The sequence below is a fragment of the Triturus cristatus genome, chromosome 6, assembly GCF_964204655.1.
Source record: "Triturus cristatus chromosome 6, aTriCri1.1, whole genome shotgun sequence".
Classification (NCBI taxonomy): domain Eukaryota; kingdom Metazoa; phylum Chordata; class Amphibia; order Caudata; family Salamandridae; genus Triturus; species Triturus cristatus.
This window is the reverse complement of record NC_140589.1, coordinates 1,313,909,265-1,313,926,322: the sequence shown is the minus strand read 5'-3', so window position 1 is coordinate 1,313,926,322 and position 17,058 is coordinate 1,313,909,265. Positions and strand designations below refer to the sequence as shown.

The window sequence follows — 17,058 nt, the reverse complement described above, 5'->3', positions numbered from 1 at the left end:
TTGATGCCACAATTAGATTTCGTTCCTTTGGAAGACACACTCCTATTACGAACTGCAGGGACATCACACCAGTGTTCTGTATTCTACACTTGATTCAAGGGACACACTCCTATTACGAACTGCAGATCACACAAGTGTTCTATATTCTACAATTGATTCAAGGGCTATCACCTCACTTACCAGTGTTTCCTTCTTGTTCCACCTCTCTCTTGAAATGTGCTTGTTCTTTGTTAGAATTTATTGAGTTCTCGTGTGTTAAAATTGGAATTTCTGTACCAGAGAGAAAATAAAACAAATATATTTCAGACATTCTGTGTAATGCTTTTCACCACCAGACTCCTCAATTGTCAATCTGTGAACCCACATTATCAATGACACTACCATTAATAATGGGGACAATAGAGATAGAAAGGAAGCCTTCTTCAATCATGTTCTGCATGTGGAGGGAGAGACATGCACATTAATGGTGTTTGATTCTTAGCTATAAACTACACAAACAATTGGGAAAATTCTTGGTAAGGATACAATTATGCCATGGTACTTATCTATTTTGCAGACAGGCATCATCTTATATTATAATCTTCTTTCTCAAGGATATAGGAAAATATATCTGATATGGGAATGTGATAGTGTGAAAATGTTCAAATTGAAAAATATGATGTCGATATACGCCATGGCATATGTACATATAACAACAAACTCATATCGCTGTTGTTGGATCCACCTGATATAACCTCCCCATCAACCAGAGTAAAAAATACGTGGTCAAGCAGGCCCTGCGACCTAGGCCTGAAGCAACTGATTGACAGATCACAGGTGGGGTGACATGTAACCCTTAGACAAACAAGCGAACAAAAACCCAAATAAATCCCACACATAGGCAGCGACACCAAAATAGAGTTTGGAGATTGGCCCCAATAAAAACACATTTGGCCAGAGGGACGTGCGTTCCCAAAACACCATAAAGTCAAAATGCCACACTAAGTTAGGAGCACTCAGCCAATCAGAATCTTGCATGCACACTACATGCAGTGATGACACGCTCCTTAAGTCGGGCATATGGACATGTACCCACTGGCCCCACATTGTGTCCACGCAAGGTCGAGACCCACTTGCGCTTCTTATCAAATGACCAGATTTATGGGCCTGAGACTAGGCCCAGATTCTCGTTCCTAAAAAATTTACAACTTGCTTTATAACACTTAGTGAAATGTATAAAATGACATCCAAAACCAATGAACGCTCAGACAGTCTTCAGACCCGACTCTGTTGCCTGTTCTTTCGGCAGCTGCGTTTAATTAAACTAAATGTTCCTGGTTTGCCAAAAGCCTCGTCTTTCATTTTTTCAAGGTAAATTCACTGTCGATCAACAAAACGGAAATATATATTGGTGTTGAAAAAAATCAAAAACTACTTCAGCTGAAAAAATAGAGTGAGAGATGTGACATGAGAATAAGGTGGAAAAAATATGACACAGTCTGGTTTTTGTTGTTGGTGAATGTAAGTAAAGAAGAGCGTAAGCCACTCCTGCAGACAGTGACGGAATTTAGCCACTTGGTTAATTCTAAATATTTCCCATAAACTTTTTTTACCAGGTGGAATTTTTATGCCGGAATGGGTAGAGTAATTATGGAACACACATTAGACCCCATTTCAGGCCCCCACACATTCTCCATCTCGTAATGAGGGCCATAGTTGGCAATTTTCTACTGCTGGACAAGTTAGGGGGTTATTAGTTAAAGAAATCACAGGTGAAATCTCATATCACACTGTTCTCAATGTGATGTGAGATTATTACATAAGTCACTCATCCACCATGTGAATTGATGTTTGATGAAAATATTGGTACAATGAAGTATACTGTTCCGTACATAAATCTCGGAAATTCTCTATAGAGTATATGACAGGTTACTGGGAGCATGTGCTCTTAGGAACAATTGCCCTCACCCACTGAGGGTGGCGTGTTTCATCATCGGGCGTGCTCCACTTCGGGCTAGCACTGCAATGCCCGACGGGTCCCTCAAGGGGGCACTTTACCGTAGATCTTTTGTAAATCGCCAGGTGAAAAGACTGGACAAGTGAGTGAGTAACCAGTCAGTGTGTAAGAAGGTTGGAATATGTGGATCAAGAAAAACTTGGTTAAAATCAACTATATGTACGTATGGACGCGAGGACAGGGGTAGGTCAATGTGCTTACACAATCAGTGAATCCTAATTCGGGGTTTTGTTCTAATGTGATGTCTTTGTAATCCATGAGGACTAACCCTTCTAAGTAGAGGGTTACTCTACACTACTCAGCCCCCGCATTACTAGATGGCGGTCCATTTTGGTTGGTAGATGTAAGTCAGCATCTTATCATCCCTTCACTGCTGGAGAACAATACACTTTTGAGCTCCTCAAACTCTGTAGAAAATTAGGTTGTAATAGCTCCTGATGAAATGCCAACAGATCGTTTATCGACTACTAAGGGCATAAACATATTGACCATTAATATAGAACCAAGTACAGCAGCGGATCAATAGGTGACCGCCCTTTTTCTTACATCAGAGTCAGGGACCATTATATCACAGTGCCTTTTACATGTTTTAATCTCGACATCGACCATAGACATCATATTAAATACATCAACACATATAGTCTATAGTTGATTTTAACCCACTTTTTCTTGATCCACATATTCCAATCTTCTTAACCACTGACTAGATACTCACTCATTTGTCCAGTCTTTCCAACTGGCGATTTACAAAAGATCTCCATTAAGGTGCCCCCTTGAGGTAGGGTGACCAGATTCTCAAAACAAAAAACGGGGACAGGTCCTAGAAGTAGGACTACGGTTTGCAGTAACCATCAACATAAAAGTAGGAGTATTTGACAGCTGTCATAGACATAGAAAAGTGACTACAATGACAGCTCCCTCCACAGACGAGTGGGCACTGGCTATGCAGAACCTGTAGGTTGCGAAGGAAACTCACACTGTCACAGGCTGCTTGAGCAGGACCCTGGGTGTACATACATCTGTGAAGGAAGCCTACAGTGCCACTGTTTGTGCTGAGCCTGTACTGTAGAAGAGAAAAGCGCACTGCCACTGCACATGCTGCCAGGCAAGTGTGCGTGACGCTTGCATTGGTGCTGCGTGCATTATACCTGCTCTTCTACAAGACAGGTGTTTGCCCTATCACTGCCTGTGCTTTCGCTGGTGTGTGTATGTGGTGTGTTGCAGCCTGAGTGGAATAAATTTAGCGGAAAGTCATTTGTGGGGCTGCAGAAAACCTCACCGAACATCCCTGACAAAATGGTCAATTAAGCTGAGCAAGTATACGTTTTCAAGGAGAATATTAGTGTACTCAGTAGCGGCCTGCTGTTTAAAAGACTATATTCCAAAAAATGCAACACCCACTTGTTCCAGTAAATTAAATCTTACTTTTTTTCCTCCTAAAAACGGACAATGGCTGAGCAGTGTATTTACAGGTTTGACCAGACAGCCGTCGATTTCCCAATTCATTTAACCCCCCCCAGCTTTCCCTGATAAGACTGATGGACTAAGATTGCCGTCAGCAGGGCAGCTTCTCCCTTTCATTGGCAGAGACTTTTGTGATCCCATAACTGCAGAGACTTGTGTTTACACCAGGTACCGAACCAGTATTAGTGGGCAGTTACAGCAGTTAAAATGCCCGTGTGGTGCCGCAAGCAGGGCGCGAGGATTTGTTCTAATGTGCACATGAGGCCTGATTAACATCTTTGCAACACGCCTGTGCGGGCACCTCTTGGAAGTCAGCAAAAGTACATAGGTGGCGCTGCATGGACAAAGAGAAGGGAAATCCCGAGAGAAAATGTATCTCTTCAAAGGATTTTTCTTCCTGCTACAGCGCTCAACTTCGTGACGTCACACGCAGTGCAAACAGAGCATGCGCGCAACCGGACCAACGAAAAAACGGGACATTTGTGTGTTTAACCCGGACACTGTTCGAAAACGGGGACATTTGTCTCATTTGGAGAAAAGTGTCGGGACACTTCTCCAAAAACGGGGACCGTCCGGGGAAAACCGGGACGTCTGGTCACCCTACCTTGAAGGGTCTGTCCCGGATTGCAGTGCCAACCTGATGTGAAGCAAGCCCGATGATAGAGCATGCTGCCCTCGGGTGGGTGAGGGCAATTGTTCTTAAGAGCACATGCCCTCAGTAACCTCTCATATGCTCTAAAGAGAGTTTCCTAGAGTTATGTACGGAACTGTATACATTGTTGTATTGATATAGGTATTTGTACAGTGTATACTGGACGGAAAATCTCCATGTCCTCCTTTGTGATACGCTTGATGAAAATATGCACATTATAATTACGGTGTGTCACAAAAATTGTACCCACTCTCTTCCCGCACAATCTCATACATATTTTTTTTTATTTTTGCAAAAACCTTTATTGTACATAAAAGATCAATACAAACATGGGCCTACAACCACCAGGGCCGGCCGCTAATATATACATGCTCAACAAAGTCAAGGCAACAACAGGCCCCCTGGGGCTCAGCCGAATTAACAAATTACTGAGTGCACCTCTGAGGTAAGCAGGATACATAAATTTTAGAAATAGAAACAAAAAAGAAAAATAAAATAACATCAAAAAGCAAGGCGGAAACCATCGAAAAAGGGCGTCTAACCACAGCCGGGGGACCACGCAATACATACTCCACCCTCAATCTCATACATATTTGAACCACTATTGTAACTGAAAGTGTGCCGATATTTCAAATCTCCTGGGCTAGAGGTTGATCTTAAAATTATCATGGTGTATACACAAGGTCATCAAGGGAGGGCGATGACATTGGGAGCTCTCTATGCTCTTCCCCCAGGATGAATTGTGTATCCAAGATTACATGGCTCTCTTTAAGAGTGAGCTTTGGCACCATGCCTGGGCAGTGCACATTCCCCTTTCTCGCCATCCCTGTTCCCTAAGTTCTAGTAATTTGAGGTGGAGGGAAAAAAGTAATAACAAATGTATCTTATATACCAATTTCATTAAACAAATTGTTATTAAATATATTACTGTGAGCTTCTTGCAGGGCACTGTGAGACGTACTTACTTATAGTACAGTTGTATACACATGTAAATGTGGCTAGGTGACAAGGTATATTTTTTTTTACACAACTTTCGGATTTATTTAGTGCCTGCCTACTCTTCATATATCTGGGTTAAAGTTTTTTTTTTAAGAATGCAATTTTAATGTTGGAAGAAAACATGCAGAATATAGCTCCACCTCTTTTCCTGACTTTTACAAGAGGATCATAGGGGTCTCAATGAATTTCACAAACATAAGAAAAACTTAGATTTACTATACTGACCACATGCACTCACACTTTTAGAAAATGTGGGGAAGAACATGGAAGGTGAAGGAAAGATGATTGTGCAATAGTAGTTTGAGGATGCTTGCAGCAACGTGTAAACCTGGCACGCTAACTGATGAGTGAATTAGAGATCAATTTCTACTATATTGTAACAGAGAGACATTAAGAGAGCAATAATGGATGGAGGATGAACCACCATTATGTGAAGTATTACTAGTAGCAAAAGGAGTGGAACACATGATGAAATATGTGGATGAGATCAAACAAGATTATGTGAATGGAGTAGCAGTGAATTGTTTGAGTACGAACCAAAGTGAAAGTGTGACTGTTAAAGAAACAATATTTAAGGGGCAGTGTTTCTCATGAGGGTTGATGGGACACATGGCTAACAAAAGAAAGTGTCCAGATGTGAGAGAAACATGCAAAAAGTGTGGATGAAAAATACATTATATGAAGTGCTACATGGGGTTTATTCAATGGAAGGAACAGAGCTTGGAAACAAGCAGCATTGTAATCCTCCGGATTAGATTACCATTGATAGCATAAATGTCAAAATAATATTTGAATCCTTTTGACACCTGAGGACGTTTTTGAACAAAATTCTAAAGGTAAACTTAAGCTACAAAGAATGGATTACACAAGTAGTTTATGGAGGACGGGTGATGAAAATGACACTGTATTTTCAAGTTGCCTGAGCTTCACAATAGGGTAGTGCTAGAAAAGCTTTAGGTTTCTATTAAAGGGGATAGCCTCATGAGATAGCCCCTTCAGAAAACTTTTAATGTGTTTTAGGACACTAAGACCTTCCCACAAGCATATTGTGGAAGAAGGTTGTTTGGATTTTGAAAGATTCCATCCATGAGTGTCTAAAGAGGAGTTATCATGTTTAAAAACATATGTACACAAAATAAGATTGAAGAAAGGAGCAGTACCCATTATATCTAAAGTGAGAAGATGACTGTGGTGAATAATTGGTGTGATTGTGTAAATCACGATTATCTGAATCTGCAGAGGCTGGAGAAAGGCTAACTCCAATCTTGGAAAACCAAGAAATCTAGTGGGGAGATTTTTGGGGGATTTGAAAGCACTTAACAAAGGCATTATGGTGGGTAAGAATCCACTTGCTGAATATTTCAGAGATGTCAGTGGTGACAGATGCCACATGTTTTACCACTTTGGTCCTGGGCTCTGCATGCCTGATTTTCATGCATGATGAGTCACATTTATACCTACAATGGGAGCTTACAGATCTGAGACAATACCCTTTAGGGTTGCATCTGCTGCATCAGCAGGTCAATTGGCAAGGAAGGGTAAAACTGCCGGAGATCTTTACCAACTTTGTTCTTCACTGAATTTTATTGTTGCTTTTATTCTTTTTAATTTGTTATTAGTGTACTGTGCCTAAATCTAATTTGCTGGATATGGTGAGGCTGGGCTGAGGTTGTCGATTGAACAGAGTGCTTCCTATTTCTAGTAAGTTCTCTGTCGGTCATTTTGGCTAGGCCGTTATACATGGTTAGGTAATGGTCTAGTGGCCACCATATGCAGCCTCCTAAGCAACCTATCAGCCATAAAAAGAAGGCCGATGCGTAGACGCTCTTCACTGTTATGGGTAAAACTGCCTGAGATCCTTGCCAGCTTTGAACTTTACTGAATTTTATTGCTGCTTTTAATCTTCTTACCTTGTTATTGGTGTACTTTTATCTAAATCTGAATTGCTGGGTAAGGTGGGGCTAGACTGGGAGTATCAATCAGACAGAGCACCTCCTATTTCTAGTACGTACCTTGACAGCTATTCTGACTAGGTCATTGTACAAGGCTAGGTAACAGGCTAGTGGCCGCCGTATGCTGCCTCCTAAGCGCCCTATCGGCCATAAAAGGGGGCCGATGAACAGACGTGTCGTTGGTGTGCCAAAGGCAAGTCCATCTGCACCGCGATGCTGCCAGGGGACAGAAACTCTGCCCCTCCGGTGGGACAAAAGGTAACTTATTTGGCTTCTCAGCTGTTATCGCTTAGGCAGGTTTTGCACAGTGTCTGTTCCGATACCCTGGCGGAGGAAGACGGCAGTTGCAACCACTGTGGGTTTTCTCTCAAACTTGTTGCTAACCCTGTTTACGCACCCTCGGGGGACAGTGTATGTACTACCAGCTGTAAAATGTTCAGTATCAACTGCGGTTTGCTGGAACGTCATTTTGTCAACATTTTAGACTTCATATTAGATCAATTACCAGATGTACAGTTTCTCAAGGAAACTTGGTTAAACCAGTCAACACAGGCCGAGCCAGCATTAGCTCTACCTACTGGCTAATGTATTAAAAGATGTGACAGACCCTGTGGGCAGGGCGAGAGGGGTATTGCGATCATTCACAATATTACTATTGGATGCAGTGTGGTCTGCAGTAACGTTAATAAGAATTTTACCTTTTCAGGTCTTCTGATCTATAGCCCATTTAGACATTTTAGAGAAGCACTTATAGACTATATTTCTAAACACCATCAATTTTAATATGGCTGCTTTTGATTGTCAGGATGATAACCGTCTAAAGAATTCAGTCATATTTTATGAGCATATCCCTGCAATTCCAGTGGGGGAGTTTTCCTATTTAGAGATTACTAAAATACAATTTAATTTCTTGGATGTTAGGCTTTCCTGCAGGGAAATTTAGCCACTCTGATTTGTCACCCTGCCCCTGTGATAAGCTTTTAAAACAGTCTGACCTCCATATAGTTTTATTCTGTGGTCTTTATAAGGAAGAACGTGCAAGATTCATCCTCCCGATTTTAAGACGTTTTAACTTTAAACAATGCCGTGTAGCACTTTATTTTTTAAAGAGACTTTCCAATCCACTTATATGTTGTTCAATAGCTTCTTTTTTATGGGCTTGTTTTAGAAGAAGGAAACACTCTGCACCATATCACTTTATAATTTAGTATTTTGAGGTGTTTGTGCTCGCTTGTCATTATGGCCCAACTTACTAATGTACTAATTAGAGTTGGGGCAAATTTTAGCTTCTATTGCAGGGTTTCTGTATTCTCAAATGGACTCTGTACCTAATAATGAATTATGTGATATGTTTACATATTTATTTTTCTGTGCATTTTTGTACTTTTATGATCTGTATTTTAATGGATCGAATAAAGAATGTGATGATGACGACTATATTTCTCCACTGGCACTCAAACTATCTAAGTTTAATATCATTGGCGACCTAAATTTACATTTTGAGCAGACTAATGACAACTAAATTCATAATTTTACTGATAACCTGGCAGCCATGCAATTGATTGAATTAGTTGTGGGTTTGATGCACACTGTGGGACATCTTCTGGATCCTGTATTCTCTAACCTACCCAACCTTCAAGTGTCTACCCATATTCCTGTGACGTGGTAAGAGCATTTTATGGTTCCCATGAGTATCAGCATCCCCAGAGCTGCCAGGACTACCACCGCCAATTCCCTTATGAGAAGGCAATGGTATAAACTGGACCTGCAACATGTTGGCTGCTGTATTCAGGCCAATACCCCTCAAGCAGATTTCAACCTGGAGGCTGCTGAGTTAAAGATGAAGGAAATAGGATAGTAGTTTTCTGGCTGAGCAGCATCAACAGAGGATTTCTTCAAGAGGGGGATGACTTTGGCGTTGTTCCATGGCGTAGGCACCACCGCTGAAGCCAAAGAAAGATTAGCAAGCTTTAAAAAGGTGGGTGTGCCAAACTCCTGAAGTTTTAAAATGTACTTGGTTTAATCGGGTCATCAGGAAAGCCCTACTTAACTTGATTCACCATGGCAATGAAAAAAGCATTATCAAGCAGTATTAGCTCTTTCAATTCTATCCTTTGCAATGAGTTGCCCATCGTACAGGGTGGACATACCTTCTTAGGATCTGCTGCTTACTGTGAAGTGTGGGTAGATGTCATTTACCTTTTTTACAAAGCGGTCTACAAGTTTATCACAGTAGCTACTGGAAGCCTCCACCAGCCCCAGACGGAGCTGCTGGTTTGATTAAGTTGTTCACGATGGAATACGTTTCTCTTGAAGTGTTACTGCAGTTTTTAATTTTATCTGTGAAAAAGTTGGCACAGGCCTTTTTAATCATTTTGTGATAGATTTTAATTGCCCTCTTATGTTTTTTTTGCTGGGATATCGTAGGTTTTCCTCCCGCTACGTTCAAGCAATTTGCAGCTCTTTTTTCAGCAATCAATGTGTCATTAAAGCAAGTGGTCTAGGGTCTCTTTTTCACCACATCCTTCATCAGTAGAGTGTACTGCCACTGACTGACTGCACAAATCTCTTGAAAGCATGGCCCTCTGAAGTCCCAGACCTCAGAGATTGCAGACTTGGCCAAATTCAGTAATGGTCCACAAGTAACAATATCAACAACACCCCACTCAAGGATGCCAGAATATAAGAGTTCACCTTTTAACAGTAAGTTATTTCTACCTCCCACCACTATTGTATCTCACGGTTCTCAGCCCCGTTTCTTGTGATTTATACAGCACGCATTTACTTTAAAACTAGAGTTGCGCTCTTTATGTACATTCGCATATACAGACCTACATACACTCTGAATATAAAGACACCGGGTAGATTAATTGAGGTTATTCAGGATTGACATGCTGACAGCAGATAAGGTTGTTCTTGCAAACTCTTAGCTGTTTGAAAGAGACTGAAACCTGTGCATCCTTATATATCTGGCACTTGAATAGGAAAGGCATTTATGCTGTTTACTCACCTACTGGGCTACCAATGCCTTCAGTGTCCTGATGGTACATGGAAAACGTTGTTTCCTCTTCTTTTATGGGAAATGATGCAGCTGGCGAAGTAACCTCATGTCCTGTTATAAATATACAGTGTTAATCAAAACAGAAGTGCATTCATTTTATGCTACAACACACCCTACTCGGTGTAGTGTGCTACTCATGTGGGAAAGTACTTCTACACCCCACATGGGGTAGTAATGTCCACAAATACAATACAATACTATGGAGAAGTTACTTATATATACCCAGAAAATCAATTTGTTTGTCTCAAGACACATTTGAGCTGCCTGGTCCTCGCTGTCACACAGGTTTGGTTGATTATATTTTACACAAAGTGTCATATTCATCATGGGTAAATTACTAATCAGGAGAGATATAATTAATCTGCATTTATTGGAGGATCTGAGTAATAACAGACTAGAAACACATGACGAACGCACAATTTTACCAACTGCCAACTAGCCATTGTTGGGAATGGGGCAGAGTAGGCTCTTCAAGGTGTATTTTAATCTGTATTCCAGATGCTGATCAACAATTTGCAAGATTAGAAGGAGAGGTCTGGTAACAGTGCAAATCTGTTAAATCGAAGCTCTAGAAGATTCTATATGCAAGTATAAAAGAACCAACCATGTATATTTAATGTATCCCTGGCATTTTTTATTTTCTTAGGGTGCACCTGCATTTCCACCTTTCTGGAATAGTTTTTAGGGTCTCTGATCTCAGTGGAGCCATCAAGGGTCAAATCTGGTGCTCTTTAGAGAAATTTTGGAGACTCCCTCAACCCTTCCACCTACTGATCTGCCTGCTATGCAACCCACCCCTTTGTATAAGCACTTGCTAGTAGCAGCATGTGTAGTATTTTGCGGCACAAAGCTGCACCACGGGTTCATTTCTACGGGCCTCCCCTACTATATTAAGTCCAGTGGTTTAAATCAAATAAAGCCCTTTGTGTTTATTCATTTTAAATGTTTGTGGATCTTCGCAAACATTATGTGTATGGGTTTTGCAATAATAATCATTAACATCATAACAAGTACAGACTGAAGGATGATCACAGTAACATTGGTGGAGATTTCATTATGGTCAACCTTAGAAGGTCATGATTATTATTTTCATGGGCGGCTTTTGCAAGAAGGAAGGCTTGGGCATTCCATCTCATACATCACCTCTATCTTCTTTGTCTCCAGGTCTTGTTTAAGGTGAATTTACAAGATGTCCTGGTACAGCAGGGCCCTGAAACCTGGACATGGCTAGTGGATCATGGGCACCGATCACATCAGTACATTCTGGGAGGAGAGGAATGGTTTCCAAGCACAGAAGCACCTGAGAGTGAAAACTCAGTCCAAACTGGCTTGTTTGAATAACAAATTCGGGAAATCCTCTGCCGCTCATTGGCAATAGGTGCTGCCCAGCTGCCAGCCATCACAAAAAATGGGGTCACTCAAATTGGTCCTGGACCTGGGTACAATCTGGTACAAAAGACAGTGATCCTAAACCTTATTTTTGAAAAGGAGATCAGTCAGTAACTCCTGGTATATCAGTAAATCATTTCTCGAGCATGCGAAAGGACACTAAGTCTGCTCATAATACTTAATAAATTATTATTCAAACAAAGAACAGAGAGAATGCAACAAACCAAATTCTAACTCACCATGTATTTTATTTATATGGCGAGGCAAGCGAATTGCAATACACTCTACGTTAATATTTACGTGTGAGGTTTGCTCCAAGCGGGACGTGCGAGAAGGAGGAGTGCTCAAGTGTGGAGTGATGAGAAAGAAAAGAATTCAAAGTAGCGACATAAGGCAAAAAAAAAACTGTGGTACAAATGAGAATGGGTGGACTGGTTGTTAATCACCGTCCTTTCTGGCCTGGCCACGTTCTAGTTGAGCAAGTTCTAATCACAATTTTTACATAGAGATATATTGCCATGTGGCATGTTGGATATGGAGGTTGGGGTCCAGGCCTTTTATTGAAAAGGCGTTGACGTTTCGACCCGTCTTGGAGCCATGAGGGTAAATTAGACCTTGGCTATGCGGGTCTTTTTTAGGACGGGGTGGGGCAACCCAGGGCAGGGTGATGGGCTTCGTAGTACCCCCCTCTGTGGTTCGTGGGGTGTGGATCGAATCCAATTCTCAAAAGTAGCGGTCCATGTAATCCTGTGGCTGTACTGCCAAAACCTAGGTAGGTTCGCGTGTGCACTGATGTATAATCTTCAATTATTTCAAACGATCAATCTGAACAGTTGGTAGAGGGAGGTCCGCATAGTTGGGACGATCCTCATTCAAGCGGGAAATGAATTCCAAAGCTTGAGCCGCATGAAGTCAGCATACCGGTACCGCCTCGACTGGCTGGATACAGCTGCCAGCGGCTGGACAGATAAGGTGGAGATCCACTCCACCTTGAGGAAGAAGGCAGACACAGAATAGATTTTGAGTACACTGCTGTTTTGCTTCAAAATTGAAGAAGTGAGTGCTGCCAGTCTCAAGGGCCTGAGGATCTCTGCTGGACACTGGGGCACATAGGTCGCAAAATGTCCACATGACTGATAACTAATAACCCTCAACCAGGAAATACGCAGATCTTCCTACCCTCTATATCATGGGTACTCACAGGGGCCTCAAAGTATAGTCTGTCGTGTAACCGAGGGCCGCAGTGGTGCTAGCAGGGTGGCGGTAATGGGGTCTGGATGATTCAGGGATTGTACAAGGAGGTATAAATAAATGTTAAATAAACAGGCAAGCATTTATTTTCAGGTTGACTAAAGTTAAGTGGTGCAGGACACCACCCTAGTATCTTCATTTAACCTGCAAATAAATACTTGCATGTTTATTTAACATTTTGTTTTAAATACTAGTGCTCAGCAAGTAAAGAGCAGCTCGTGCTGCTCTCCACCGGGAGGTACCATGTAAAGGTCAGACTTTGAGTATCACTGCTGTATACTTTATGAAATTCTGTTTACACTTTGGCAAGTTATTATTTTCTTGCTCAGCAGTTTGCCACTCCATTTCTCTTGTTACCAGTTTTGGGGTTGGCGAGCGAAAGGACTGAGAACAGAAAAGATATGCAAACCCAACACAAAGTAAGGAGGGTTTGGCGAGAGTGCTGGGATCATCCATTTTATAGCATAGTGTTTGCGGTCGATTAGCATACCCAAAAGGAACATGTATGCAAACACTGATCAATTGTGTTGAACTATAACTATTATAAACAGTGACTTTATCATGTTGCATTTGTCTGTAATGGCTCTTCTAATTTTCACAATCACTTAGTGATCATGAACATCACAAAATGTTTGTTATGTAGATGCCAGGAGCGTACTATAGATAGAGCACACTGACCCTATCCTTTTTGTGGCACATCTTTAACGAGGTGTGCCAAGCTCAAACAGAGACAGTGAACCCTATCAAAGATAGTGCACAGCCCCTTGCCAGATGCGAAGTTGTCGGGAAACATCGTTTGCAACGCGGGGATTACATCGTGATGCCATTACATCGCGGTTTTTACAACGCAAGTCGTTACAACGACTTGCGCTAGATGGCGCTCTAGGACAAGGAATAGTATAATTTACTATCCAACACCTTCCCTACTGTACGTAGACTGGAGTTGGAATAGTAAATTATACTACTCCTAAGTCCTATTCCTTGTCCTAGAGCGCCATCTAGCGCAAGTTGTTGTAACGACTTGCGTTGTAAAAACCGCGATGTAATGTACCGCGATGTAAATGTATGCGTTGTAATGTCATACATCCGAAGTTGTCGCTGCCCTTACTCAAGACAAGTGAAAAAGTAATGAATGCATTACTGGGTAATCTATCTGATGTAAAACGCTTGAAAATTCAAATTCAAAGAAGCAGACACTGCTGAGCACCACAACCAGGAATATAGTTTGATGGCCCCATACATAAAGGTTCTCAGTAATAAATGTGCTGTGAGTAGAACGGGTCAAGCGGATAAGGAAGATTAATGGATCCAGGGATTAAAAAGCATTATGGCCCCAGCCCCTAAGGTTTAATGGTGTGATGCATTAATGAGTGTGAACAGCCCACAGCTGCGGACCAGCATTTTGCAATAGAAAGTCATAATTTGGTCTAAAGTGCCATCTGAGGGATGGACCTCTATTATGCCAGTTTAGGCAGACTATTGTAAAGATTGGACACAATATGTCAAAGAGGAGTCACTATTATGCCGGGGATATCAGGAATGTGAAACGCCAAGGATGGGTCAGTATTATGCCAGGGAAAGCCAGAATGTTGTAAGAATGCCATATTATCAATCAATCAATCAATCAATCATGGCATTTATATAGCGCGCTACTCACCCGGAGGGGTCTCAAGGCGCTGGGGGGAGGGGTGTGTCACTGCTCGAACAGCCAGGTCTTGAGTTGCTTCCTGAAGGAGAGATGGTCTTGGGTACGTCGGAGGTGGATGGGGAGGGAGTTCCAAGTCTTGGCTGCCAGGTAGGAGAAGGATCTTCCTCCGGCGGTGGCTCTGCGGATGCGTGGTACGGTGGCGAGTGCGAGGCTGGTTGATCGTAGTTGGCGCGTGGGCGTGTAGAAGGTCATGCGGTCGTTGAGGTACTTGGGGCCCAGGTTGTGTAGAGCCTTGTGTGCGTGGGTGAGGAGTCTGAACGTGATTCTCTTGCTGACGGGGAGCCAGTGCAGTTCTCTCAGATGTCCGGTGATGTGGCTGTGTCGGGGGACTTCCAGGATGAGTCGTGCGGAGGCGTTCTGGATGTGTTGGAGTCTTTTCTGGAGTTTGGCTGTGGTTCTGGCGTAGAGGGCTTTCCCGTAGTCCAGTCGGCTGGTGACGAGTGCCTGGGTGACGGTCTTCCTGGTTTCAGTGGGGATCCATCTGAAGATCTTGCGGAGCATGCGTAGGGTGTTGAAGCACGAGGAAGAAACGGCATTGACTTGTCTGGTCATTGACAGGGAGGAGTACAGGATGAAGCCCAGGTTGCGTGCGTGGTCCGTTGGTTTGGGGGTGGTGCCCAGGGCCGGGGGCCACCAGGAGTCGTCTTGTCTGAGTTCAGTTTAAGACGGCTGTTCCTCATCCAGTCGGCGACGTATTTCATCCCTTCGTGTAGGTTGGCTCTGGCGGTGGTGGGATCGTTGGTGAGGGAGAGGATCAGCTGGGTGTCGTCGGCGTAGGAGATGATGTTGAGGTGGTGTTGGCGTGCGATGGCTGCGAGGGGGCTCATGTAGACGTTGAAGAGGGTCGGGCTGAGAGAAGATCCTTGTGGTACGCCGCAGATGACTTCGGTGGCCTCGGATCTGAACGGAGGGAGGCGGACTCTCTGGGTTCTTCCGGTGAGGAACGAGATGATCCATTCCAGCACTTTCTCTCGGATTCCGATGTTGCTGAGGCGCTTCACTAGGGTTCGGTGGCAGACCGTGTCGAACGCTGCGGAGAGGTCCAGGAGGATGAGGGCCGCTGTTTCCCCGTTGTCGATCAGGGTTCTGATGTCGTCGGTGGCTGCGATCAGGGCGGTCTCGGTGCTGTGGTTGGCCCGAAATCCGGACTGTGAGTGGTCTAGGGATCCGTTCGTCTCGAGGAAGGTGGCAAGCTGTTTGTTGACGGTCTTCTCGATGACTTTGGCCGGAAAAGGAAGGAGCGAGATGGGACGGTAGTTCTTGAGGTCGGCGGGGTCCGCCGTTGGTTTCTTCAGGAGGGCGGTCAGCTCGGCATGCTTCCAGCTCTCCGGGAAGGTGGCGGTGTGGAAGGAGGAGTTGATGGTGTCTCGGAGATGGGGTGCGATGGTGGCGGCGGCTTTGTTGAAGACGTGGTGTGGGCACGGGTCGGTTGGTGATCCTGAGTGGATGGAGTTCATCGTGCGGGTGGTGTCTTCGGTGCTAATCGGGGTCCAGTTGCAGAGGGTGGTGGTGGCGGGCGTTGGTTCGGTGGTAGGGTGCGTGGTCTGTGAGTCGAAGCTGTTGTGTATGTCGGCGATCTTGCGGTGGAAGAACGAGGCGAGGGAGTCGCAGAGGTCTTGCGTGGGAGTGAGGTCGTTGGTTCCGGCGCTGGGGTTGGAGAACTCTTTGACGATGCTGAAGAGTTCCTTGCTGTCGTGGGCGTTGTTGTCCAGTCGTTCTTTGAATGCGGTCTTCTTGGTGGCGCGGATCAGTTGATGGTGTTTGCGGGTGGCATGCTTGAGGGCGGTCCAGTTGTCTGTGGTGTGGTCGAGCCGCCAGGCTTTCTCGAGGGTGCGGCAGTTCTTCTTGGATTCCTTGAGTTCGTCGGTGAACCAGGGGGTTTTCTTGCTGCCGGGTCTGCTGGAAGTTTCTTTAGTGGTGCGAGGTCGTCGGCGCAGGCGGTCAGCCACTTGGTGAGGTTGCTGGCTGCTACGTTGGGGTCCGTTGTGCTGGTGGGGGTGTTCTGGCTGAGGGAGGCGGTGAGCTGCTCGGCGGTGATCTTGCTCCAGCTGCGGCGGGGGACCCGTTGCGGTTGGTGGTGGGTCGTGGTTCTACCGAAGTTGAAGTGGACGCAGCTGTGGTCTGTCCAGTGGAGTCCGGTGGCGTGGCTGAAGGAGACGTGCTTGCTGGATGAGAAGACGGGGTCAAGCGTGTGTCCGGCGTAGTGGGTGGGGGTGTCCACCAGTTGCTTGAGTCCGAGGTTGGCGAGGTTGTCCAGCAGGGCGGTGGTGTTTCTGTCATTATTGTTCTCCAGGCGGAAGTTGAGGTCCCCTAGGAGGATGTAGTCGGCGGAGGGAAGGGCGTGCGGGCTGATGAAATCTGCGATATCTTCGCTGAACTGCGTGCGTGGTCCCGGTGGTCTGTAGATGAGGGTGCCTCGGAGGGTGGTCTTGGGGTCGGTGTGGACCTGGAAGTGCAGGTGCTCGGCGGCGGGGAAGGTTTTGTCGGAGTTAGTCGAGATGCGGATGGTGTTCTTGTGTACGATGGCGATGCCTCCTCCCGTCTGGTTGACGCGGTCCTTCCGGGTGATCTTGTATCCGTCCGGGA

At 44.4% G+C, this 17,058-nt stretch overlaps 1 protein-coding gene across 3 annotated transcripts in view; it reads right to left on the bottom strand.

The window, feature by feature from the left end:
* The window catches only part of LOC146821352 (uncharacterized), a 143,082-nt gene that overhangs the window by 41,133 nt on the left and 84,891 nt on the right, over window positions 1-17,058 (bottom strand). For all 3 annotated transcript variants that reach the window (XM_085612284.1, XM_085612285.1, XM_085612286.1), the window contains 2 exons: window positions 10,074-10,175; window positions 181-270 (listed from right to left, as the gene is read on the bottom strand). In XM_085612284.1, the coding sequence (XP_085468410.1) occupies window positions 181-270; window positions 10,074-10,175 (192 nt within the window). The remainder of the gene's footprint in view (window positions 1-180; window positions 271-10,073; window positions 10,176-17,058) is intronic.